The sequence below is a fragment of the Clytia hemisphaerica genome, unplaced genomic scaffold (assembly GCF_902728285.1).
Source record: "Clytia hemisphaerica strain Z4C2 unplaced genomic scaffold, Clytia hemisphaerica genome assembly, whole genome shotgun sequence".
NCBI classification, from domain to species: domain Eukaryota; kingdom Metazoa; phylum Cnidaria; class Hydrozoa; order Leptothecata; family Clytiidae; genus Clytia; species Clytia hemisphaerica.
This window is the reverse complement of record NW_027104472.1, coordinates 176,207-203,996: the sequence shown is the minus strand read 5'-3', so window position 1 is coordinate 203,996 and position 27,790 is coordinate 176,207. Positions and strand designations below refer to the sequence as shown.

The 27,790-nt window shown below is 34.9% G+C and overlaps 1 protein-coding gene across 1 annotated transcript; it reads left to right on the top strand.

The window, feature by feature from the left end:
- Window positions 1-11,160: 11,160 nt before the first annotated feature.
- LOC136821335 (glutamate-rich protein 3-like) lies at window positions 11,161-27,509 on the top strand. The gene is made up of 21 exons (XM_067077572.1): window positions 11,161-11,240; window positions 11,789-11,882; window positions 12,109-12,234; window positions 12,846-13,097; window positions 13,651-13,818; window positions 14,098-14,145; window positions 14,669-14,828; window positions 15,250-15,436; window positions 15,827-15,881; window positions 16,205-16,295; window positions 16,729-17,018; window positions 17,698-18,070; window positions 18,581-18,699; window positions 19,406-19,549; window positions 20,380-20,454; window positions 20,768-20,999; window positions 23,961-24,175; window positions 24,653-24,781; window positions 25,167-25,261; window positions 25,886-26,082; window positions 27,125-27,509. Exons 1-21 carry the CDS (start codon window positions 11,221-11,223, stop codon window positions 27,427-27,429), a joined length of 3,375 nt encoding a protein of 1,124 aa, XP_066933673.1. The 5' UTR covers window positions 11,161-11,220; the 3' UTR covers window positions 27,430-27,509.
- The last annotated feature ends 281 nt before the right edge of the window (window positions 27,510-27,790 follow it).

The window sequence follows — 27,790 nt, the reverse complement described above, 5'->3', positions numbered from 1 at the left end:
GCCCGATTTTCGAAAAAAAATTTTTTCCGGTCGCCAGGTCCGGAAATGTCCCGGAAAAAGCGGTTTTTTGGGATTTTCTCGAGATTTTATCATTAGTTTTTTCTGATTTTTTGTACATAGAGGCGCGTTAGTACTACCGAAAAGATGTTGAAAACCGTTTTTCGAAAAAAAAAATTTTCCGGCCTGTAGAACTGGAAATGTTCCGGAAATCGCCGTTTTTCGTATTTCCGTGACACTTTTTCAACTTATTTGACCGTTTTTTTACAGAAAAAGGTTCTCTGTGGTGATACCCAAAACTTTGCATCATTTAATTTTCAATAAAATAATTTGTTCAATCCGGAACTCCTTAAAAATCGCCGGAACAGCCGAAAAACCGGCGTAAAACAGATATCTTTCATTTTTTCGAGTTATACTTGACAGATTTTCATGATTTTTTGCACAATGATGCAAAATGGCAATGCCCAAAATGTGACGGAGCCCGATTTTCGAAAAAAAAATTTTTCCGGCCGAAAATACCGGAAATATGCCGGAAAAACTGGTTTTCTTGGCATTTTCTCGAGATTTTATCATTAGTTTTTTCTGATTTTTTGCTCAAAGATGCGTATTAATAATGCCCAAAACATGGCCGAGTCCAATTTTCGAGAAAAAATTTTTTTCGGTCGAAAATGCCGGAAATATGCCGGAAATCGCCGTTTTTCTGGATTTTCATTGGATTTTTTTTCTTATAATTGGTTGTTTTTTCATTCAAAAACATTATTAATAGCAATGCCAACCATCAAGCATGTTTCAATTTTCAAAAAAATTGATTTTTGAAGCCGGAACTACTCAAAAATCGCCGGAACAACCTATTTTCGCCGGAAAGACAGTATTTCTTGAATTTCGCGAGCTGTACTTTATATTTTTTTATGAAATTTTGCACACTGATGCAAGATGACAATACCTAAAATGTGACGGAGCCCGATTTTCGAAAAAACATTTTTTTCCGGCTGAAAATGCCGGAAATATGCCGGTAAAACCATTTTTTTGACATTATCTCGAATTTGATTTTTGAAATTGAAATGATTTTTTGCAGAAAGATGCGTATTCGCAATGCTCAAAACATGACCGAGTTTACTTTTTGCGAAAAATTCTTTCCCGGCTGAAAATGCCGGAAATATGCCGGTAATCGCCGTTTTTGCAGATTTTCATTTGGCTTTTTTCTTACTTCTTTTTTTTTTCACACAAAAACATTATTGATAACAAATCCCACCATTAAGCATGATTCAATTGTCAATAAAACTGATTTTTGCAACCGGAACTTTCTATTTCTATTTTCCCTACTCCCCTTCCCTCTTCCCCCATCAACAATCAATGATAAGATTTAATGTGTTATGCATTTTTGCAAAGCGCTATATCGTCTGACTGATTGTTTTCATTTTTCTCCTTATTGTCTTATTATTCAGCTTTCATCATCAGGTAGGTCCATTCAGCATGTTGCTTGTTCTTTTTCAAAGGGCCTTGAAATCACTAATCTTTTTTGCAAGTACACTTGATTGTCCATAACACGAACTTCTTTAATTCGAATGTCTCCTAAACCCGAACAAATTTGTTGGCACCGTGCATTTTTCTCGATGACTAATGACTAATTTGATGACTAATTTGATGACTAATTTAATGATGATCAATTACCTCAAATAATTTATTTTAAAAATAGTTTTCTTTAAATTTTAAGAATTAACTTATTCATAGCATATTTAGCAATAGCAGCAAATTATATGATAAAAATATTATAGCAAATACACTGAAATAAAAAAAAATAATCTGATTTATTTATTTGGTCGTTGTTTTCCAAAATAAAATCAACAATTATTACTATTAGGGCAAGTTTTTTTCTAGAAAGTGGCCGAGGCCGTTGTTCGCGGAAAAAATCTTCAGCTGTAAAAATCGGAATTTGTTTTTTGGGGAATTACCCATTTGTCATTTTTAGGGGAATTGAGTATTTCTCGCGATTGGCTTAGTATTTTTTTTCTATTTTTTGCACAAAAATGTAAAATGGTAATGTTTCAAATTTGATGAAGCCCGATTTTCAAATATATAATTCTTTTGGCAATTTTTTTTTAAAGTGGGGTTTTTTAGACACTCTGTGTGAAATTGCTTTAGTAGTTTTTTTCTATTTTTTGTATAAAGACAGATGAAGGTCGGGAAATTTCTTTTTGCTTTTAAGAAGAATGAGCACTTCTCGCGAATGCCTTGCTTATTTTTTCTGATTTTTTAGTTAGCATTTTCTAACTATTGTTACCATTTTTTCTACTCGAATTTTCCATTTTCCCTTTCTCACTTTCCACTAAAACATCCGAATTATCAAAAATGTGCCAAATTACTCAAGTCAAATAATGTTTTCTGTAGAAACCTTCCTATGAATTTTACACACATTTTACAACAACTCCATACACCTATTTGACCGTAGCCGCCGTTTGCCGCGCGGACACTTTTTTGTCTTTTTATCACGCTAAACTGCTATCAGTCTTTTGTTCCCACATAAATACAAAAAAAGGTGTAAAATCCATATCGAACCTTCAATTATATATCTATGCTTCATAATTCACGCAATCAAATCACCAATTTGTTCATCACGGACTACTAAAATACTTCGCCAATCAAAATATGAGTACAAAAATCTTGTAAGATTCCTCTCCTCTCTTACGATTAAACCAAATTGATGCTTATATAATTATAAATTAATAGCTTATCTAAAAGATACGATTCAGCAACAGTTTTCCAAAGCAAGAGGAGGGGAAGAGTTAGATTCGCTAATTTCGCCGAAAATTTTATGATGCACTAATCCTTACCTTTAAGACTCTTGTTTTGAACGTTACCGTAACTTTTTCTATCCGGTGCCGTCTTGATATGCGTAAGTCGCGAAAAGATTACGTCATTCACTGCGACCGCCATTATGGAGGTCAAAAAAATCAAATCGAAAGTGAAAGCTAAGGCAAATCACAGTGCAAAACAGAATGAAACGTGATGTTTTGCTTTAAAATCTAAAATGAAATCATTATCAGGCAAAGACATTGTGAGATCTGAGTATTATTATAAATTAGAGGATCCAGCAAAGAGAAGATATGAAGAAAAGCTAACACAACTTGATCTTAAACAGGACCCATATACTCTGAAAAACACTGATTTTGACTTTACTAACGACATCAGAGGTTGGCCTGACATAGTGTATGCAGACATCTTTGTTTATTTGATAAACTTTCCAAGCTACTTCACAAAGACCAGCTTGAAAGCCTACAAGTCTCTCGAGGCCTACAAGTATGTAAAAAGTGGATTAGTTGATGAAGTCAAGGTTAAAAAACTGAAAGATGATACTTTACTTGTGCATGGACTTGTCAAACATGGACAGAGTATGTTTACCAAGAAACCTAATCAATCTTGGGTTGGAGTTTATAAGTCTGGAGATATAATCAATGCCCATTGCACTTGCATGGCAGGACTTGGCGAAACATGTTCACACGTTGGTGCAATTATGTTTTATCTCATGTTTACTATGGACTACTATAAAAGACATTTTACGGACTCTGTCACCTCAGACCCAAATGGTTGGCTTCCACCAAAAATTAACAATGTTGATTTTGCTCTTATTTGTGATATTGACTTTCACGATAAAAGTAAGGACAAAGATGAAAAAAAGCGTAAAAGAGATAGTAAAGATAAAGCTGATGTTGTCCTTCCACCGGTGAAAACCAGAAAAATGGTACCAAACCTAACTGATGCTGATAAAGATAACTTTTACTTCTGTTTGTCAAAAGCTAACCCTGAAAGTGCAATTTTACGATTAATCGAAGGTTACAATGATAGATTTGTACCAGCTGCCAGAAAGCTTGAGCGGGTATTATTCAAATTTTATCAATTAAAATATGAAGAAATGTTGTATCATGAACTTATACGACACTGTCTAATTACATTCATGTCAATTAAAATCTCACCAGATGATGTAACTGAAATTGAAAACCATACAAAGCAACAGGCCAAGTCCAGTCTTTGGTTCCAAGCCAGAGCAGGTGTTATTACTGCTAGTCGTTTCAAACTATGTTGTCAAACAGATATCAGTCAACCAGCTAAGAGTACTATTATCCAAGTCTGCTACCCAGTGAAAAAGAGATTTACAACTGTTGCAACAGACCACGGTATTAAGTATGAACCGATAGCAGTGGAGAGTTTAAAACAAGAGCTATCCAAGCAGCACACTGATGTTAAAATTGTTGACTGCGGACTTTTCAGAAATACAGAGTTCCCTTTCCTTGGAGCAACCCCAGATGGAATCATGACCTGCTCCTGCTGTAGAGATATTGGACATTATGCTGTTGAAGTAAAGTGTCCATATAAACTTGAAAACAAATCTATAAAAGACCTTGCAAAAAATGACAAAGATTTCTGTCTAAAAGGGGATGAAAAAACACCCATATCGCTTAAAAGGACTCATGCTTATTATTACCAAGTTCAATTGGAAATGCTATTGACAAATTGTAACTATTGCCACTTTTATGTTTATGGTAAAAAAGAATCCTTTTATGAACTAGTACAAGTTGATCTTGAATTTCTTGCTGAGAAAACTGACATTGCAAAACGATTTTTTATTTTTGCTGTTTTACCAGAACTTCTTGGAAAGTGGTATTCGAAATCACACATCACTGAGCCTAAAATTTACCATAAGGGTACTGAAAATTCTAAGGACATTTGTACATGTCAAGAAGAGAGAGACTCTGAGACAATTTTATGTGCAGATAAAACTTGTGTTGTAAAAACTTATCATTTACAATGTCTTGGTTTAGAGAAAAAACCCCCCAAAAAATGGTACTGTCCTTATTGCAGAAGAAAGAAATCGAGAAGCCGTAAATAGTAACTTTTGTTACATTTTAACTTTTTTCTCTTCAGTTTATAAGCTTAAAAGTGACATATTGTTAGTAGTTCAAAATTAATAAGGGTATTTTTGTCATCAAAAACTTATTCTACATGTATATATTCAACAAAAACTATCTTTGAAAGCACTTGACATAAAATTAGAATGTTGTTCAAAAGCTAGGTTGAAATAAAATTTATGAAATTCTTTTGATAAGTAAAACATTGGATTCTTTATTTTGAAAATTTCAAATTCTATAAACAATTTGACCAAATTTCTTTTTTAAAATGCTCTCACTCTCATTTCAAAGTTAATATTTTTGTTATTTAAAGAAAATAGAAGCCGTACACATATTTTATATTCATATTATTTATATATTTTTTTTATAAAGTAGTCCAAACAAATCCCATGGGATATATTCTTTTGAGCATTTCATTTTATATAAAATCTTGTACCATTTTTTCTGGATACACTGTATTATTTCACCTCTATTTTGTTATTCTTTTGATATTATTACATTGTTGGAAGAAAATTTACAATAAAATAAGCATCTTATGAAAGAAATTGAAAGAAATTTTGGCTGGAACTTAAAATTTGGCGGATTTTGGCAAAATCCCCAAATTTGCCAAATCTTAAGTTATAACTAAGTAAATTTATTGCTAATCAACTTTCGATAGTTTGACAAATTTAGTGAACTGAAAGATATAAGCTTCTGGTAAATTAACAAATCAAAATCTCAATCAACTGGTACAACTGAGTCACACAAGTTACAAATTGATGAACAAACAATTAGAATGTCTGTTAAAGTACAAGTTCCATCTACTTTTTTCATGATCATTTTTATAGGTAAAATACTTTGTAAAATAGTGAATTTGTTTCTCAAGAGTCCAATGACACGCTCAACATGAATTCGAACACTTGCCAAATTTTTTGTTTCTTCAACATGTCTTTGGGATAACTGAGTTTTACCTTTTGTAAATTGCGGGATTTTTAACTCAGCACAATACAACCCTACAGAATCTCCAATTGTAAATCCTCTATCAGCAAGTACAACATCACCTGGTAGTAGGTTTTTCAATATGCCACAATTTTCGGTTAAAAATACATCTGAGGTCCTACCTCCATATGGTTTTGAGACATATGATATTGTCCCTTGAGGGGTTATCCCCAAGAGAACTTTTGCTGTGTTATGACTTTTGTACTGAGAATATGTCTGAGCCCTTGCATATAAATCAGATGGCTTCTCAATAAACAGTTCAAAACAATCAAGTATAACTGCACACTTGTCAAAGCTTTCTAAAAAGCAGCTTGGCATGGTCTTTCTCAATTGGTCCCTTTCAGGCCAAGTTATCAAAAAAGAAAGTCTTTGAGATAGTACACACAACCATTTGTTTAAGATTCTTGAAACATTTGACTGGTCAATTCCAAAGCGAAAAGCCAGGTCATCTTCCAGTAAGCCAAGACGCAGTCTCATCAAAACCATGAAAATTTCTTGTCTTTTGGTTAATTTGTTTCGATTATCGTGATAAATATGTTCACAACAGCTGGCAAAAATTATTTCAAATACTTGAATATTTGGCAAACCTGTGTAAAATTTTAGAGTTTTTTCTGAGTAATCAAGAAAGGTCAATTGTTCTATTTTTCCATTGGCATTTTTCAAATCATCCTCTAGATTTTTAATTCTTTCATGTTGGTCATCAATTTCACTTTCTTTCATTTTTAAGGTCGCTCTCAACATTTCAATTTCATCACACGCATTGCTTCTAACTCATCACTCATTTTTTTTGCATTTCACTTAGAGGTTCTTGATCTGAAATGTCATTTTCATTTGGATCAGAATTTTCATCATTTTGTAAGACTTTATTTGACTGTTTTGTACTTGATGTTGCTGACAATGAGCTTGACTCAATTTTCTTAATGCGATACCGTTCTCTAGCCTCATTGAGTTTTTTATGGCGTTGAAGTCTTTTTAAACTTTTAGATGGAGTCCATGCTTTCCTAGGTGAAATAACTTTCTTGGGAGTGTTCGAATTGATGGAATTTTTGGTTGATGAAATCTTCTTCCTTGGTGACAGTTGAATAGTTGGAATAAAGTCTGGATGTAGAGAATTCTGGCTCTTCTCACCTGAAAAAATAATGTAGAAAATATTATCATTAACTTTATAGCCAACACTGTGTAAAATAGGTCCTAACCTTTGTAGAAAGCGAGAGAAACTCATCATATGTAAGGTTGAGCACTTACCTGACACAAAGTGAGCACCACAAACACTGACATATTTCAATTGAGGAAGCTTTTTTCTATCTAAGAATGCAATCCATTTTCTTCTCCTTTCTGGATCAGTTGGAAGTCCATAGAAATGTTTTGATGTTGACTTTGGAAAACCTTGCCTGTTTGTGCAGTTTGCAGCACTGCAAACTTTACCCATGATTCTAATTATATAATTCTTCTTATATCTAAAAAGTTATTAAAAAAACATTCATATTATACAGGAGCAAGTAATTGAAAATAACAATTTAAAGACAGCAGACATCTCGGCTCTCTGACTGAAAATGTATACATAGACAGCCTAGCTAATATAACTCTAAAAAGAGGAAAAAAAAACAAAAAAAAACATATAGATATTCTCTAACAGCCACATGAATACTTCATGAATACTTTAAATTAAACTACAGAGCCAACCAACTTTATTTTAATCCAAAAATGCATCAGTAAAGTCTACTTTCAATAACCTTCCATGCATTTCCAAGGGCTTGTTTACATTTTTTGACCTCCATAATGGCGGCCACGGCAAATGACGTAATCTTTTTGCGAGTTACGCATATCAAGAATCCAAATATTTATAAAATTTTCATGGCAACCAGTTTCGGTTGGCAGACGATATCATACTCCAGGATGCAAGTGAAATTTTTCAATCCGCGGACCTAGACGGGGGTTCGGTTATTATCAGTTAGGGTTAGGGTTGGAGCTCGAGAGTCACAATATAAGGCCGAAGGCCTTCTTAGGGGCATTCGTACCCTGTGACTTAACTTAGGATCCCGTAGGGATCCTTGTAGGGGCACCGGTAGGGTTGGGAGCTTTCTTAATTAAGGTCTGTAAATTACACGCTATAAGTATTTGTGAATGACGGTGTTCTGTCGTGTCTCGTTGGCGTAAGCGGTTAGGCGTTGGGTTTGTAAACCAAGGTTGCTTGCATTTGGTGGTTCGAGCCGGGGTCGGTGACCTGTTTCACCGGTACGGGCAAATTTCAGAAAAATACTTAGAAAACAGTTAGTAACACTTGAGAAAGACAGAAAATCAGGATAGAAGATAGGAAAGTAGAAAATAGGGAGAAAATAAGAGACGATGCATCCTGGAGTATGATATCGTTTGCCAACCGTTTATTCAAAGCTTCAAAGCGAGACTGAGAAATCTAAGCAACATGGCCATATGTTTTGATGTCAGACTGTGTTTTTGGTAATAATCAAAATTCATGTTTCAATCACTAGGTATTTGTTTATGTAAGTTTTAAATTTACTGGTGTTGCTCTTGTAACTGTACAATTTTTAATTCCAAATGACATGTCAGATTGCGATTGGAGAGACATTTTAGCCTCTCTATTTATAAAGAAGAGATGGGCCGAACAATGACCCTGGCCTGCCGGTGCGGCGGGTGTTTTCTCCGGTGCCAAAAAAATCCCTCAGCCACACCGGAAACCTTTTGTCCAGTGTTAATTTTTCGAACTTCTAGACACCAGACATGTGTGTTCTTGTGTTTTTCAAAAATAATGTGCACCAGACACGTACTGGAACTCAAGTCAAGTCCGATGTTGAGATTGTCTGGTGTTGAAAAGTATTCTCATCCAACACCAAACTTTGCTTGCCCGGTGTTCATAAAGTCCGGTGCGTCGGCAGGGTCGTGCTGAATGTAAAAAATAGCTTCTGGTTCTTGTCACCTGATCAACCCTATTTTTCTTGAAAAAATAGGAGGAGTCAGAGGGTTGGGAAGCCAAACGACCCTGTTGACGTACAGTCTGGTTTTTTGTCCAATGCCAAAAAGTATCCCTCAGCCCCAAACCAGACACCTTTTGTCTGGTGTTAATTCTGGTGTTTGTTAAGTCTGGTGTTTGTTAAGTCTGGTGTTACTTTTTTTAATTTCTGGACACCAGACACAGTTAGTCACACTAGGAAATCAAGCTTTCAGGAAAAACAATATCAGTCATCTACAGGATGCATTTGCATCAACAAGTATGAGAGTTACATGAATCAAGCTCAAGTTCCCAAGACAATCAATTAAAACTTGAAAACTTAAAATGAGACAAAATTATCGGTTGCGAACGTGCATCAGTCAGAATATCAACCAACCAAATTTTGTCATTCAATTCCCGAGACAGCGCTTTGATTGTTAAGGCCTTGTTTATACGCTAAAGTAAAAATAATTTCGCTCATGTAAATGGGTCAGTGTTTGAAGTCTGGCAAGATTTCCGGGAAATAGCCTATCCAGCATTGTGCAGATCTAGGTGGGTTCCGTCTCCCCCATAGATCTTTTTCTTGGGAAGTTGATCTTCAAATTAGTTTTAAAGATTGTCTTGGCTCAAATTTTTTCATTTATCGCTCAAATTTTAGGTAATTTCTAATAGTTTTTGAAAATATTTATTTCTATAAAAAGAGCAGGGTTATTTTTTCATGAATCCCTTTAGAAGTTTTACAGCACATTATTTTGCCTGCGAGTCAAGTAAACGATATAGAGATTTTGCAGCATTAATCTTTGATGTGCATTTTGGCGGAATGCTAGAATGAATAACTGCTAGACACATGTGTTTCAAAAATAATGTGCACCAGACGCACCCAGTGTTGAGGTTGTCCAGTGTTAAAAAGTATCGGGAATCGGGAAATCTCTTCCACGATATTGGAAATCGGAGAAACTTTTTCCGAAAATCAGGAAATCAGGGCAACTGTGTAAATCAGGTCAAATCAATCAAACTTCTTATCTGAAAATCTGGGCAACTTTTTTCCAAAAATCAGAAAAACGTGGAAATTTTTCTCAAAAGTCTAAAATGCGTGAGAAATCAAACTATTCAAAAATTGCGTGAGATAATGCAGAAATCTCACGCCCAATATGTGAGAGTTGGCACCACATCTGCACTAGGGCATACAGTTGTATTGCATAGAATGGCGCAGCTACATCAAAATTTGTCAAACTTTGGTTTGCAGCTTTTCCGCTGTCAATTTTGACAGCCCTAGAACTAAAACTAAAATGGGGTCATAGGGTGATGAAAGAGGTTTCAAAATCTTGTGCATTTTTTAGAACAATCTAAAAGTAAAATTTTTCTCAATCAGTCTTAAATAAAGTTAGAAAGTAAGGCTATTTTATTCAAAATAGTGAGATTTGAGGAATGTGCTTGTGTTTTCGAGAAAATTGGTCAGTTTTCATAGTTACAAATCTTAAGTTTCAATCAGGATCAGTGCAAAGAATAGCAACACACCCACTGTGAGAATGTTGCAAAAAGCTGCAACGAATACGGAATATTGCAGCGCTGCATAACTATGCAACTTGCCTACTGTTACTAGACAGTAACACCAGTTTACTGTAGCTTGTGCAACCTATTTTGTAGAAAATGCCATGCTTCTTAAATTAGAAATGAGAAATGTTGAAATTGGACCAACGTACAATATACTTTTATGTGTTACATTACATAGCCTAGGTTGGTCTTATTCCTTATCAAATTGGGATAATCCATTTTTAATCCATACCATAGGGGTATTGATGAACTTTTTTGGGGTGAAGGTCAAATAATTGATTTCCAAAGGGTTTTTATTCATTTTTTTCAGATTTTCCAAGGAGTTCATCAAAGGCCTCCAAGGTTTTCTAACCTAATAACAGAAATGAGGAGTTTTCTTAACACAACACTCTGAAGTTCTAAAGATCACTGAAAGCTAACATTTGAGGAAAATGGTCATGCTTTTACGAAAAATTTTCAATTAACTTTTTGACTTGTGCCAAAAGCATGAAAATCATAACCAGCTGAAATGGCACTTCATGAAAAATGTGTTTTATAGATAGAATTAAAATTCTTTCCTATAATGGTTTGGAACTGGAACTGACTGGAAAGCTTTTTCAAATTTGAGGCAAAAGATAAAAATGGATGTTTGTTATTGTTGTAAAACTGAAATTGCTTGGTCTTAATTTTTATAAACTTTGTAAAAGTATTCAGTGATGGTTGGTATCCATTTTCTAATAGCTTCATTTTTTGTCCATGTTACTTTAGTATGTCTACTATATTGAAAATCCTATTTTTTAGAAAGATACATTTAGTTACAAATTCTTCAAAATATCAAAAACATACAAAGGACCTTTAAAGATGGCAAGCTACACAGCAGGGCAAGTGATATCAGTTTTTGTTTGAATTATTGTCAAATTCCTGTCATTTGAAATGTGAAATGACTAATATTATCCCACGGTGAAGTTCACTCCAGTCTTTAATAAGGAAAACACTGTTTCTGTACACAAGTTCATGTGAAAAGGGAGAGTTAAAGTTACTTCAGGGTGACTTCATCCTAAGGCCATTTTTATGTACGGCTTGTAGGGCAGACACAAGAGTTTTTCCTTTAGAAAAAATCATTAACCTCAAATCTCAAAAGTGACTTTTGGGTGAAAAATATTTTGGTGAAGAATTATTTTTCACCCAAAAGTCACTTTTGAGATTTGAGGTTAAATTTAACTTTTTTGATACATGCCCATCCTGAAAAAAATCATAGAATTTTTATAAAATTTCATTGAAAATCATCCAGGCTGCACGTAAAAAACCCCCTAAGAATTTTCGAAATAAGTTAGTTTTACCTGATTTTACCCTTATAACATTTTTTCCCAGGCTAAAGTAAACTCTATCAGATATCTCAATAATCACATCAATCATTATTTTACTTTAGACAATTTGCCAATTACAACAGTTTAACAGACAAAAATCTCAGTGGATACTTTGCAAACACACAAATGAGAAAACATTTAGTCAGATCTGGTCTGGTATGTATTTCAATACTTTTATTTACTTGATCATCCTTTCATTTTAACTCATTGGTATTAGTGGACATAAAATCATACCTGGATATTTTCGAGATTTGATGTTTTTTCTACATGGCCAAAGTCCTTCATATCCAGGGGTAATATTTCTAAGTCCTCATCTAAATGGATATAATTTTCTTTATTGAATATTTATAATTTTTTTGAATCTTTTATTTTTCACTTCTAGATAACAAAGAATGGGAAAATAACAAGTGAAAATTCATACAGATTGAAAATTGCTAAACGAGAGCATAGAGAACATGTCAAAGATCTTTTGGCAACAGCCATTGTTGAAAAAGCATTAGATATGGAGGTATAACCAGAGAGTCTATTATGGCTTAATCAGACTAGGATAATTTTGGGTCATGCTTCTTAGGTGGCCAAGACACAAGACATGATTAATTTCTCTTTTTCATTTTTTTGCCAAATCCTCAGATTGAAGTTGATTGACATTTTGCATTCTTATAGAGAGAGAGAGCAGACCGGACCTTTACAGTATTGTCTTTTTTGAAAGTTCCTGAAAATCGTTCAAGATTTCCCAAAAAGAAACACCTTGAGAATTCCTGCTTTTTTAATAATTGATGGTAAAACAAAGACCTCAAAATAAATAAATTTCGGAAGGTAGTAAGTTTCTGAGTGCACTTGAGGGCGACCAGAAAACTTCCTTTCCCATATCTTTTTAAGGGTATGGTAGGGCGTCAGTCCTTCCCTAAGATTTCTACACTTACCCTTGATACTTTGATTGCTTAGCATCAAACAGAGTGGCATCAAGTACCATGTTATAAGTCTCTGGCACCATCTGGCTGTAGATTGAACCTGTAACCATGCACACTATAGTTGAATGTTCTACCTTTATGCTACAGATTGCCTGAAATGGATGGTTGATTCTTATTTATTTTTTATTGTTTATTTTACTCTTTCTAGAGAATGAGACAGTACGAAATTCGCAAAAAACTAGACGAACTATACAAAATTGAACTTGTCAACAAAGTTCGTTCAGAAAGAGGAGGTAAAAGTAAAGAAGAACTTTATGCATTACTGTCACCCCGCAGTGGTGGTACAAGGAAGAAAAGTCGGAGAAGTGTAAAAAGTGCTGCCAACACTTCAAGCGAAAGAGAAATGACAAAACTACCTGAGATCAATTTTGATGAGCGAACTCGGTTATTAAAATATGAAGTAAGTGATTGCATTTTTTAAAAGTGTTTTTCAGATTTCCATTTTTTATTTTGATGTAATTGAAACCAGCAGCTTTTCAAATAATGATAAGATAAATAGCATAGTGGCCTAGTGGTATAGTGGTTATCATCCTTGACTCCCGCCTGGGAGGCCAGAGTTCGATACCCACCGTGTCTCTACGATTCACTTGGCAAGTGAATATACCTTCGCCCGGGTCAACCCATGCCATGTGATGGGAATTGGGTACCATTACTCTGATACAAGAGTGTGGGTAGATTAGACAGACATTGTGACGTGTCGTGGCACTCATAAGGTTCGGCCTCGCATGAGCATCGCTCTCCCAGTGTCATTCGAGTGTCATGGTATACACCATGGCTTGGCAGCTCGCGTCTGTCAAGTCGCAGTGTCTGTCAGCGCCGTAAGATTCCTTCTCCTTTGTGGGTAGGACATCCTGAATGCATTCGGAGAGCTCATATCTATCTATCATATCTATCTAATAGCATGTCGTATAAAATTTTATTAATGATCATGATGAAATTTGTTTCCTTTCTAGACAACATCGGTGGATAGTGGTAGTGACAGTGCTTCTAGATATACTGCACCTCGCCCTCCCAAACAACCTTCTGCTGGTAGAAGTGTCAGTGCACACACCTATGGTAGCAAGGCTCCACACCCACCGCCACCAAAGTCAAAGAAAAAGAAGAAAAGGAAAATTCATAGGGTAAATTGAATTGAATTGTCTGTTTTATTTCACTTTGCAGAACTTAAGTAAGGGGAGACACTAAGCCTAAGACTCCACTTCAGTTAGATGTGCCTAAGAGGTAGGGACACAGGGACGGACTACCTTTTATACCTGGATTATTATTTGCAACTTTTACATACAGTCTTGAATACTAAATGATACCTAAGTTATTGCTTTCAACCGTCTACAGTTCTGTATCCAGTATTCAAGTCTTTTTTCGAAAAGGAAGTTGATTGGAATTAATTTTGTTATTTTTAGGGATTGATGTTAGCAAAGAGTGAGCAAATGGTAGCACATCGTGTACAGGTATGCATCCATTTCTTGAGTGAATTTTGTTTTATCTCACTCAGATTGGCTCACCTTTCTTTCCTTCTTTCCTTTCAATTTAATGGAGGGATTTTTAGAGAAAAAAATGTATAAAGTGTGTTGAGGAGGGAGGTATATCTGGCCAGGGGAACATTTTGTCAAAAGCTCTTGAATATCCTAGGCAGCTCAGTTGGTAAAGCTTTCGTATTGCAATTGGAGGGTTTGATCCCTGACCGTCGCCAACTGTGAATGGTTATCTATTATTAGAGTTTGATTGGGTAATCTGATCTAAGTTATGATTCTCTGGCAACTAAGTTCTAGCTTAGACGACCGACTCTCTACCCTGCTTATTCCAATCGTTAGACTGGGCATAAAATTGTAAGTTGGAAAACTTGAAAAAACATTGCATTGACATCAAAAAGAAATACATTGACTTTAGACAGCCAGTTTTATGCCCACTTTAGTTCACAGTTAAAATAATCAAATCACAAATCTATATATCTCGTTTCTAACTCACTTTCAGGTCCAATCTATGGCTGAAGTTACCATGAAATTCTTAGGTTCCAATTTACAATTAGCAAGCGATATGTTTCCCGCCAACAAATTATCAGAGATTCAAGTTATTCAACAGCATTGTGGAGCAAGCACCGTTTGTGTTTTTCGTGAAATGATCCCACCAAATAGTAAGGACATTTCATCTTTTTTTTTCTTCACTGAAGAAATTGTTCTAGAATAAATACGTAAAAAGTTCCAATTTTCCTAAATCAAAAGTTATAGGCGTTTTTATGGGGAAGTTCCCCATTTTACCGCATTTTTTGATCTTTTGATCCAAAAAAGTCGAGACTTAGAAGTTTATTTTCAGTTTGAAGAACTCTGTCATGTGGTATATAGTTCGTGAATTCCTAGTCCTTGTACTTTTGCCAGGAATCACAAAAAATCACATAATAAGGAAAAACTGCGGGTTTTCGAGCTTGGTAACATAAAATTGACCAAATTGAATTCCAAAATCTTGATCAAAAATCAAATGCTTGCTTCCGTAAACTCAAACTAAATGATTGCGTGTCGAAATTCATCTTTTTACCGATACTAATTTCATTTCTTTAGCTGTATTCACTTTTGTATCTCGCCGTCACCGTGGTTCACCGTTCGGCCTCACCATCAACATAGACGGTATCAAAAACATTCGAATCAGTTCGTGTTGTGAATACAAACATAAACCTGGTTATCGATTGGGTGGTAAAAACAGTCAGTTCGGTTTAATATCAGTTCAAGGTGCTGCACCATGTTATAGGTAAGAAATCATGTCTAAAGTTGTCTTTGACGCTAATGTTACAAACTGTTCATGATTGGTCTTTCCATATCTTGTATAATCATATATGCATGAGACGCCGTTCAAACAATTTATGAAGTTTCAAAATCCAATTTTGCCATCTTTAAAAGGGTCAAGGGTGTTTTAGTGTTACGATTCATTTTTTTCTAACTTAGATAATCAGCATTCAATTTCAAGTTATTTTTGGTTTTCACCCTTCCATACAGTATGTATACAACAAAAGAGTTCTTAAAATCTTAAAATCAGAAGACTCATTGCAAATGTCTCGGTTATTCAACATTCTTTATCTTCATGTTCGTACCACCACTTGCAGTTTGCTTAAGAATAATTTGCTTCTTATCTTATTCTTAGATGCCAAGTCAGACTGAACCTACTGGATAAGAATAACAATGAAGCCGAAAAAGAGGTTTGTTTGTTTGTTAGTTCTTTCTTTATCGTCAGTTTATAATAACTCATAACTTCATTCATTCATTTAGTCATCTTTTCATTCGTTCTTAAATTCATTCACTCGTTCATGAATTTGTTCACTCTTTCTTGATTTTACTTAATCCACTCATTCTTAAGTCAGTTCACTTGTTTTTAAATCCATTTCGTAATTCTCCTTTTCCCTCTTACGCTCTTTGCGCATTCTTAGTTGGTTCAGCGAATGTGGAATGCATAAAATGAAAATTAAAAAGTTAGGTCCAAACAAGAATTTATTTCATTCGTTTGATGCTTCTCTCTTCTTAGGCGTCAAGTGACGAAGAAGCGGCTACAAGAAGTTTCGACATCATCGTTAGTCGTGGTGGGAAGCGTCAGGAAGCCGTCAGAGAAAGACCTAGTAAGAAATTGCCACTCTTTCCTTTTCTTATTTATAACGTCATTGAGTGGCCTGTCTGAAAAATAAAAACCTTGTAAATTGAAGTTTCAGCAAATATTTCACGTTATGTATTTAGTACCCCGAATAGTAGTTAATCTATATGTCTAGTATGCTGTCAAGAGTCAAGAGTCAAGAGTGCTAATTTAGGACCCATTCATTTCTAAAAAGGCTTCTACATAGCTTTTCTTTGCAAAATATTGAGTGGGCATGACAACCTTGACCCCTCGTAGACGAAGTAGTTGAGTCGTAAGATGCTCAATCAAAATTGGAGAATTTTGAGCAAAATAATCTCATTTAAGCGCTATTAAATTTAGACAACCGACACTTTTGGTATGAGTTTGAGCAAGTGTGTCAAGATTAAGTTATTATGTACCGTTATTTTTTTCTTTCATAGTTTCAGCGAATGTTACAACTCAAACAGATGCATCTTTATTACTCCCAAACTCGCAAGAAGATGACGAGTCAGCAAAAGAAAAAGATGCCGTGGCACTAACAGAACAATATCAAGACGACTTCGACGATGACTTTGAAGCCGACGAAAACGACAGTAAAAACGGCGACGATGATTTAAACGAAAACGTCTCATCTTCTTCCGAATCGGATTCGTCGGATAATGAATCCGATAAAGATTCCGATACAGAAAGCTCAGATACGGAAAGTGATTCAGAAAAAGATAAATCCGAGGTAAAGCTTTTTTTTGTCCTTCAAATTTATTTATTAAGTTCATTATCTTTAGACTTGTATTTGAGACATGACTTGACTATAAACCTTTTCATTTTAAGTACAACAACTGCCTCGTTTTGAAACTATTAAAGTGATCAATTCCCTAGAGTCTGCAAGTGTTACTTAAATAAATAGAGTGCACTTCTTATGAGCTCCTCTTGCAATCAATTACCATAGCAGTATTTTGAAAACGAGGTAAGCGCTGCTCGAGACGTAATTTATGACTTCTATCCTGCTGTACAGTCTTCCAGGTTTTGCTGAGTTACATAAATTCTGCTTTTTCGGCTATTCCAAGAAATTGTCCACCATGATTGCAGTCTAAGCCCGAGCCGTATCTAAGGGTGCTATCAAATAGTGCACGGGTCGTGGCGCTCCTAAGTATGACCTAACGTACCCTTTCCTCAGAATTGGCCGTTTTATGGAAGAGCAATTGGATTTTTTAGTAAAATTGTTTATGAAAAACTTGATCTGTTGTAAATGCTTCCAAAAGATATTGTAAATAGCTCAAAACAATATTTTTAGACTGTCCTTCAAACTAAAGACTGGTCCCTCTGCTGGAAGGTTATATACAAACTCAAATTCAAACTTTTGAGAATAGAATTAACATAAAAGTTAACCTTATTGTCTTTCTTTACTCTAGAACTCTGGAGAAAAACAGATGGACAACAGCTTAACTGAAACGGATGATACGATCACTTCAACCAATCAGCAACGAGATGAAGAAGACGAGCATCAACCAAGTGACGTTGACGCTCGTTCCGACGCTGATTCTGATACCGACGTCGCTAAAAAGTCCGACACTTACGACGATCATGATGATCACGATGACGATAAAGAACATGTCAATTTAGAACAAGAAGACTCTAAGAAACGAGACAGCGATTCAGAGTCGGATAAAGAAAGCGTCAAGTCGGATGGTGACGGACGTCGTTCATCGGTATCGTCGGAAAGTGATTCAAGTGATGATAACGAGAAAGATAAAAACTTGAAGGACAACGAAGAAGAAGTCGAAGGTGATTATTTCAAATTTTGAACTTTTAAACGGGGAGAATATGATGGTATTAGGTGACTTATATGAAATTTTGACGAGTGTTTAAAAGGTATACAGCCCCTGTTATAATAACCATTAAATTCTTATTGGGGCTTCTTATCTTATAGTCTAGCAAGCTAGACGACTAATTCAGACATAAAGCAAAAAGTAATGGAGGGAACAATTTTATACAAGCTAAATCCCGTAACAATAATCGTATTATCATATAACGCCTATACTTCTGTATTACATGCATTTTAAACGACTCCAGTCTACTTATCTTTGGGCGAAAATTAGGTTAATTCAGGCTTTTATATTTTTACTACTTTACCCTTTAAATTTCTCATATTTTTTAATAACTTCCAAATTTAGGTTTGTTCTTAAATTGTTCTACTTATTTTTGGTATTTTTTTAACCTTATTCTTATTGTTCTCAAGAAATTGTTCTATAAGAAAAAGGATTTAATATACTAATTTTGATATTGATTTTGTAGAGGGAAAGGATGATGTGAAAGACAACGAAGAACAACATAACGCTAAATTAGCTGATGATTTGATAGAGAAAATTGAACACATGAATATAGAAGATGAACCCGAACATCAACCCAAAGAGGTATAACCACTGATCTCTAGCTACTTGACTGGATCGGACTTTCCATTTAAAAGAAAGCGTGTACAGCTTTAGAGCTTACTAGTCCGCCATCTTGTTTTCAACTCTGGTCGTTAACAGCGCGATTCGAATGTTTTGAATTTCGAAAGTTCGACAATCTGAGGTAGAAAAAAACATGGAGTTACAACGGACTTACAAACTGAACACACTTCAACGGAAAATCTGTGACCTGATAGTCTATCTAGTGTGTAAAGGAATATGATATCTGAGAGCATTACGGAAATAATATAGTATACAAGCTAGAATTCAGAAATATTTAGCTGACCTTAAAGTAAGTAAGCAAAGTACTTTCATCTGGTGGCTGTAGACGGCTGGCTCCCAGTAACTTACCACATAGATCAGATTAACCAATCTAAGCCATTGAGATGGTAGTGACCGGGGGTTGAACCGACAACCCTTGGATTGAAAGGCGAATGCTCTACTGACTGAGCTACCCGGACCTTAAAGATTGACGCTCTATAATTTGATTATCAAGAATAATCATCGAATAAGATAAAAAGCGCTGATTTACCGTCGTTCTCAGTCAGTCAGGATGTAAACAATTTAGAAACATACTTTCTCCGTCGTTTAAAAATACAGATACATGAACTCGCTAATAACAAGGTTATGATAACTGTCTTTAATACTATTTTTGTAATTGACCAATCAGGAGAAGCAAGACCACAATGATGATGAAGAATCTAACCAATTGGAAGGAAAAGAAGAAGATGTGGAAAATGAAGATGGTGCTGGTGAATATGAAGAAGAGATGGCGCCAAGTACACCGTCAGTTGTCAGTAGAGAAAGCACCATGGTGAGAATGAATGGGCTTTTCCAGAAAAAGCCGTGCACCCCCTGTTGAGGAGGTCCAACCTTTTGTGACCTACCCCCTTGGAATTCCAGGCAATTTTAGGATCATACTCCTCTGGAATTCCGAATTTTTACAAATTTTCAATCATTACCCCCTTGGAATTCCGCTTATTTTTGACGGATTTTCGTCTACCCTTATGGAATTCCACTGCATTTCAAACCTTACCCCCTCGGAACGAAAATGAACCTCCTCAACAGGGGGTGCACGATTTTTTTCTGGAAAAGCCCAATGAAAGTTTTTTTTAATTTGCAATTTTGTATTTTATTACTTCGACATGTTTACATACAGTTGACACTCCCTGATTCGATTTCCATCAAATAAGGGAGCGTACCGAATAGCAGAGCGTCTTTTATGAGAGTTTCTTGTTAACGATGAATTTCAATAATATCGAATAATGGAGTGTATCGAATAGTAGAACGTTATTAGAGAGTGTCATCAGCACCTCAAAAGAAATCATGTTATGATTTTTGTGTTGCCTTAAAGGTTTTGCTTTTACATAAGTGTTCCCGTTTCATATCAGACACTTATTTCATATGGGACAGTGTGTGTGTTATGCTGATATAAGCAAAAAATGTTTTTCTTTTCCTCTTTCTGAACAATCTTGCTCCAATTCCGTGTCTATCCAATGCGAAAAACCTTGTGAAGAGATTGATGAGTAAGCAAACGATATCACTCTTATTTAAAAATAAAACCTTTAACATGACTGTTGGATTTTTAATTTACTTTCATCCATCCATCCATTCATTTGTTCGTCTATCTCTTCATTTTTCTAGCTAACAGGTAACGAAGACGGACGTTTTGAGAGTGAAAACAAAACAATTCAATTCAACGAAGAAGTCGATGTAGTGGTACGAAGTTTTCTCGTATTTTTTACTGTTACTTACTTTCTCCCTTCACGCCTTTTAAAGCTTTTCAATAGCCCTCTGATAACCTATGTCACAGACTTAATGTATGTTTTGTGTATGTTCGTGATGATTATAATCGATTTTCAAAGTTCCGTATCAGCCGAATTTATGAAAGTATAAAAATTAAATAAAATTTTTTACCGTACTAAAAATTCAGCCAAATTTGAAGAACCTTGGCTTATTTTCTAATGGAGAAAGAAAACTTTACATTAGCCATGTCTAATTAATCCAATAAAACCTTTCCCCATTCTTTCAGCATTATGAGAAAGTTGACGTTGAATCATCAGCCAATGACGGTAACGGAGATTCGTCAGATGACGGAAGTGACGCCGACGATGACGATGATTTTGACGGCGCTTTGAACAACGGACGTGAGCGCGTCATCCTTGCAGATCTTGGTTTGGATGATGACGATCTTGAAGTTGAAAGTGACGATATCATTATTGATAGTGACGGTGATATCAAAGAAGTGCCTAAAAATAAAGAAGGTACTCTTGTTATTGAGTAAATTGTGGAGTAGGGTGATTAATTTACTAATTTACTGTAAGGTTAAGTGAGAGAATGTATGCAAGTCTTGCTTTAGTTACGATTGAGTTTGTGAATTAAGTGAGGCTTAAAGACTCTTTCAGAGACAATGGCTTTTGAAGTCAAGAAATTAAAGAAAGAACATTGATTTATATCTTCAAAGTCACAAGAGTAGCTCTTTTAATTTGACAATATTTATCAGGCAAAATGTACTGGTTCTTATTTTCAAAAAGTGTGCATTGGAGTTATAAGCAGTCAATACAAGGGGTGCAAAGGTGGTGTATTTGGATGTGGGCGTGGTTTATTATTTGAATAGGTCTGGTTTGTTAGGAATGCGGTTTGGTTTGAATTTGACAACCACTTTTTAAAAAAGACTTATAAAGATGAAATATAGTTTTAAAGCAATGGTATGATCTGAGGGGTTTTCTCATCAAGAACTTTCCTAACAGGGACACATTTTTGGATTTTTCAAGACCACCCTCCTTGTTTGGTTTATCAATGTCCCTCTCCCCAAGCTTCTGTGCATTTTCTCCTCTTTTTTTTCAGTTGATTCAGTATAGAAAGATATGAAGCTTGCAGAAGATTGTACGTTACGAAAGGATTCAGTTAAAAGGACTTTTATTATAAAAGTGTAAACTGAGTAATTAATAACAATTAATTTTAACACACTATTAACCCACTTAAATCTACAGTCGACTCTCTTTAATTCGAACCTCCATTGCTCGAATATTTCTGTAATTCGAAGAAAATTTTCCACTTTTTGATTGACAATAGTACCCTTAGTTTTTCGAATGAACACTCCGTTAGATTCGTATCCTTCTCTAGTTCGAACTCCTTTACCCTTGAAAATCGAATTAGAGAGTCTACTGTATAATATAGAGATAACTAAATTATTTTATTATAAAAAGCTAAATCATTATATATCGGTATGTCGTGGTATGATAATTTGAAGAGGTTTTTCAAGTTTTGTTAAGTTACGCAATTTCCGCCATTATGGAAGCAAACGTTCGATTTGCGTAAGGGAGATTGCCTCTACAGATTCGAACGTTTGCTTCCATAATGGTGGAAGTTGCGTAACTTAACAAAACATGAAAACCTCTATACATGATGTGCACCACTGAAATGACGAAATTATGCAACTTATCTGTTTTTGTTCCACCCAATACGTCACTTTTTCTATTGTTTAAGTGACGTATTGGGTTGAACATTTTAAAAATTCTCAGAAGACTCCAGTGGTGCATATCATGAATACAGATTGTAAATAAATGAATTAAAATGCGATATCATTATTTTGTTTTGTTAATTGTTATAAAACCTGTAATTCACTATTATCGTGTATTTTACTTGATTTTAAATCCTTTTTTAATTTAACGTATTATATTATACATAATATAAAGATTTTTAACAACATAGTAAGAATATATATTATTATCGATCATGATTTAACATTTAAACACAAAGTGCTTTTTTTTCATCTTGCTATATACAGTGTGTCCGTAAAAGAGTGGATATTCAACTCTTCATATTTTATTCCTAATTAAGAGAATTTATGTTGATATGCAAGAATGTCGAGGGTCCGGATGTATCCTTTTGTATACGGAAGTACCCAAAATAGCCCGGGAGTTTGCAACTAGTTTACAATTAGTGGCAAACACCCGGTCTTTTTGGGTGCTTCCGTATAAAACATTACGTCATGAATATCATGAATTGAGGTTCAAGTCGAGGGCTAGAGACAAATCTTCAAACTTTCTCAAACAAGAAATGATGAAAACTTAAAATTTGCCTTGCATCTTGGTTGACAGATTGAATCTTCCACATTCTTTGTTTTCGCGTTTCATATTTTTTCAAATTTGGGTGGTAAATGTTACTTTTAATCCAGCGTTTGTATGTAAACCATGCGAGCCGTGCTTATGTAACTTCAGCAAATCTCTGCTAGCTTAGATTCTAGCTTTCGGCCTTTATTGTCGTAGCCTAATAAAGTTTTTAGTTCTTTTGGATCTCACCCCTATAATTCTTTCAAATTGTTCTTCTACATCTAATTTCACTTTTTTCCGGACACACAGTAGTTTTGAAATATCCATTCCTCCACTCCATCTAATTAACATTAATTTTAAACTAACTTAACACACTTGTTAAAAATTCTTCACTATTCATTAACCGACCCGTAATAATTTTCACTGCTAAAAGCTTTCCATATGACCATATCAATCTTTCCAGTTTTTAACAATATTTTCTTCACTTGCTGCTGTGTATCAATGCAGTTCTACATTGATTAATTATCTCCATTACACATCTCTCCGGAAAGATAGAAGTGCAACGTTTCTTTAAAAATTATTAAATAGATACCCCCTCCTTTTAAGCATCCCTCGAATAAACACCCCTCCTTACAATTATAACGGGCGTTTATTCGTAATACGGTAATGTAAACTATAATTGTCACTTATATTCATCTTTGACTTTGCAGAAATAAATGAAAAAAGCTTTAAAATATGTAAAATGCTAAATAATGAAGTATCCAGGACGTCCAAAGAGAACTTGGTCAAAGCCGACAATTAGTTTGAAAGTCAAAATTTGTTTAATGTAAGTTCTCCTCCAAGTGGTTTTATTCGATCAACTTTCGCGAGATTAATTTTGATTTTGCTAATTACTTTCTTTTTTTTCAAATCTCAGATTACTGGGTCCCGAAAATACCTATTAATTAGGGAAACTAATTTTGTCGAAATTGATAAGTTTAGTCGAAAGTCGCCAAATTTATTACCTGCTAAAATAAAAAATTCATTCTTCATTAACTTAGAATTGATCCAGTCAAGTTTTTCCGGCCGGATTTTGTCATAAATCATCAAATATTACCCATAATTCGTTGCAAATTTGAAATTAATTGATTGTTAGATAAAAATTCGCATTACTGTACATCATTTTTTTAGAAGAAAACTTTTCATTGGAGGAAGGAGAAAAATCAGACGACAACGACCACCGAATCTTTGATAGAGGACTGGACCCGAGTAACACAACAATAGATCAGAACAATAACAATGTGACGACATACCCACGTGATCAATCTGAAGAGCCAATCAAATCACTCATTGGCGATGACCCGTCACATGTGGATTTGGTCAATCTAAAACTTTCTTCAGAACAGGTAGGAAACACTGGAGCTTGATTTTTCCTCGAATTGATGGCACCAAGTAATAGAGCACACAATTTTTTCATGAGAATTGAGCCTCGTTATTCTTAGAATTTTTCAATTTTGTGCCTAAAAATGTTCTAGAGGAGCAATGAAGTTTTTTTTAATTAATTACTTATTTGGTTGTCTCTGGCAAGAATCTTTTGATCCACTAATAGTCAAAATATATTTTCCTTTCAAGGTCATATGTTTCAAACCTGAAAATTAAAACTGAAAAATTTTAACTTTATGAAAAATTAAACAAAATTAATTGAGGCTCAGCATGATTCATAAAAATTTATTAAATTGTGCAAATCTGAGCCTGAAAGAATTTTTATAAAACTGTGTATGTCTAAAAGTTAAGAGCTCCTTAGCATGCCCCTCCCTTGAGATTTGAGATCATTTTTTTCCTCCCTCAAAATATCTCTAACCATCTAATTATCCCTTTATTAGACAGAAGAACTTGCGCTCTTGCTTGAAGAAAGAAAAGATGACATTGAAAATTTGTCATTACGTAATGTGGAGTTGGAAGGAGGTCTTGAACGAATCAAACATTTTGTCATGACGATGAATAATTTGAAGGTGTGTGACACACAATGTCATACTAACTTGATATCCTAATTTTTTCTGCAATTTGTGAAAGAATTACCATTTTCTTGAAATCGGGATGATCAGCAAATTCCTCTTCCAGCTTGATTAAAATATACTATATTACTTCGAATAACGCCCTCGAAAAGACGCCTCTCCCTAAAGGAACAAAGTTCAATAAACGCCCCTCCTAAAATCCTAAAAATTTAATAAACGCACGGGGCGTTAACGTGAAATGTCTGTTTCGACAACAAAGTAATTAAGAAAAAAGGAAATTTTCAATGAAAATTAGTCTTTACCATTTCTCTATCTTAAGCACTTTGGACATAATTTAATGGTTAATTTGAAATTTGATTTAACATCTTTTGTTATTTTATAGGTATTGAATTTGAATGATAGTGACATTAACATCCAACAAGCTCCACATTTAACCGATATTTTATCGACATGTAAATCAACCCTTACAACTGTGGCGTAAGTCAGCTCACTTCTTTTCGTTATTATGTTTCTTTTTAATGCTAAATGCACCTATCATTTCGTTACCAGCCCCATGAAATGTAAAACGCGCCGCTGAGGGTTGATTCTGTGCTAACTTTTGTTGCCTATTGTACTCTCGAAACGTGGGGTCCGCAATTTCTCTCGGTAAAAATATCATTTCATTAGTGTACCACCCCGGCTGGCACACAACGTTGTTTCAACGTTTATTTAACGTTCACAACGTCCATATAACGTTAGATGAACGTTGAAACAACGTTGTGTGCCAGCTGGGACAATTAAAATGAAATTGGCCTGTTTTTGCTCACAATTCATGATACCATGACGTAAAGTTTTATACGAAAGCAGCCAAAAAAGACGGGCATGTTTGCCACTAATTTTGAATTCTAATAAAAAAAACTAGTGGTAAAGTTCGGGCTCTTTTTGGTGCTTCCGTATAAAACATTACGTCATGAGTATCATAAATTGTACTCTCCAAACGTGGGGTTTGCTGATTCTCTGGAAGAAAATGTCGTTTCATTTGACGTATACCACAATTGAAATGGAATTAGCCTGTTTTATGCCTATTTTGATTTAATGTAAAATACAAAAAATATTCTTCAGTTTAAACGGTAACCCTCTTGGTAATGACGGCATTACGTCGGTTTTGGACGCCGTCACCGATTCCGTCACATTAACGTCACTTGATATTGGACGTTGCGAAATTGCCGATACGGGAGCTGAACAAATTGGTGAATTGTTAAGGAAAAATCAATCTGTGGTTGAACTTACAATGGGATGGAATACAATTACAAAAGAAGGTATGTTTGACCACGCCTTTGAAGATACACAAACTCTACTCAATGTTTGTTTACCGGCTGGTAGCAAGAAATGACCTCGACAGGCCTTTAAATAGAATATGTTGTGATTGAAATAGTGTGTTCACTTTTTAACAGAACTAGTTTTTCGTGGGAGTGGTTATCCAAAGGGTTTTAGTAGTTCTAAATGACATTTCTTTCCTCCTTCATTCGGTCAATATCGCTGAACGGGAATAATTTAAGTTGAGCCATAGATCTTGATCATAATTTTACAAAGATCTTCTATCCTACTGTACTTACCTATGACAATTCAAAATTTCCCATAACAATCAAACCGATCTGATTGGTTGAAACTTGAAATTATGATGTAATTGGCCTAGATGAACCAATAAGTGCTCAGAAAAAGCGTTTGATTGCTAAGAGAAATTTTTGATTGTTATAAGTAAGTACGGTAGAGCTTTAGCCATTAGATATTGGGCATTCCATTGAACCAACAGTAAAATTTGTGATTGTCTCAAATGATCGAACCTTCTTTATATTAAACAACATTTTTAAGTCGATCTCCGTAATATAACTTAAACTCTCAATGATAAATGAGTTCGCGTTCCGTGTGTAACCGAGCTCATCTGACACACAACGTTGTTATAACGTTTTATGAACGTTATATGGACGTTAGTGACGTCAGATAAACGTTGTAGTGACGTTCTGTGTCAGATGGGAAGCCTACATTGGATTTGTACTAGATCTGTTACACATTGGGCTTTTCCAGAACAAAAACATATACCCCCTTGTTGAGGAGATCCATTTTTGGAAATCCATAGGGAGATACAAAAATCTGTCAAAACTAACTGGAATTCCATGGGGCCAGCTTTTTAAATCCTACTAAAATTCAGAATTCCAGAGAGGTTTAAACCTGAAATTTCCTGGAATTCTAAAGGGTTACAGTATTTTCAGCCACAGAGGGATGGACGTCCTCAACAGCAGGTATACAGTTTTTTTTCTGGAAAAGCCCATTAAGAACTTTACATTTTATGTCTTTCCTTAGGTTGGATTCACATTTCCAACGCGTTAAAGTGTAACACTACCTTAAAGACACTCTCCATTGATGCGTGCCAAATTGCTGACGAAGAACTAAAAGTCATATGTCAAGGCATCGCTGATAACAAGAGTCTGCAAGGCGTTGATATGGAAGCAAATATATTTACCGATAAAGGAGTTGAAGCTTTAATACAAGCTATCGAAAAATGTGAGACTCTTTTAGATGTGACAATTGAACCTTGTGAAAACGTGTCTCAGGAAATGCAAGAACAAGTACGAGAGGTTTTGGAAAAACGCGTTGAAGGCCTTTGATTGTAGACTGAAAGACTATATCTTATTTGATCATACATGATATTCGAGTATGTCTATTACTTTAAGATGTGGGTTTGGAAGAGATTACAGTAAGAGACATTTTGGATGCGTTTAAGGACTTTAGATATGGATTTGGAAAAAGTCAAAGTGTTTTTACTTGAATTTTGACGGGAAAAAGGCTAAAGAGACTTTGAGTATGAAATGGTGAAGTTGATTTGTGTACAGGGCTCAGATAGACCCTGGAAAACCTTGAAAACTAAGGTTTTTAGAAAAAACTCTTTGAAAAGAATTTCTTTTCAAATTTTCGATAAATCAAGAAATCTCAGTCAGGGAATCTGATTTTCCAGACTCCTTGTCACAG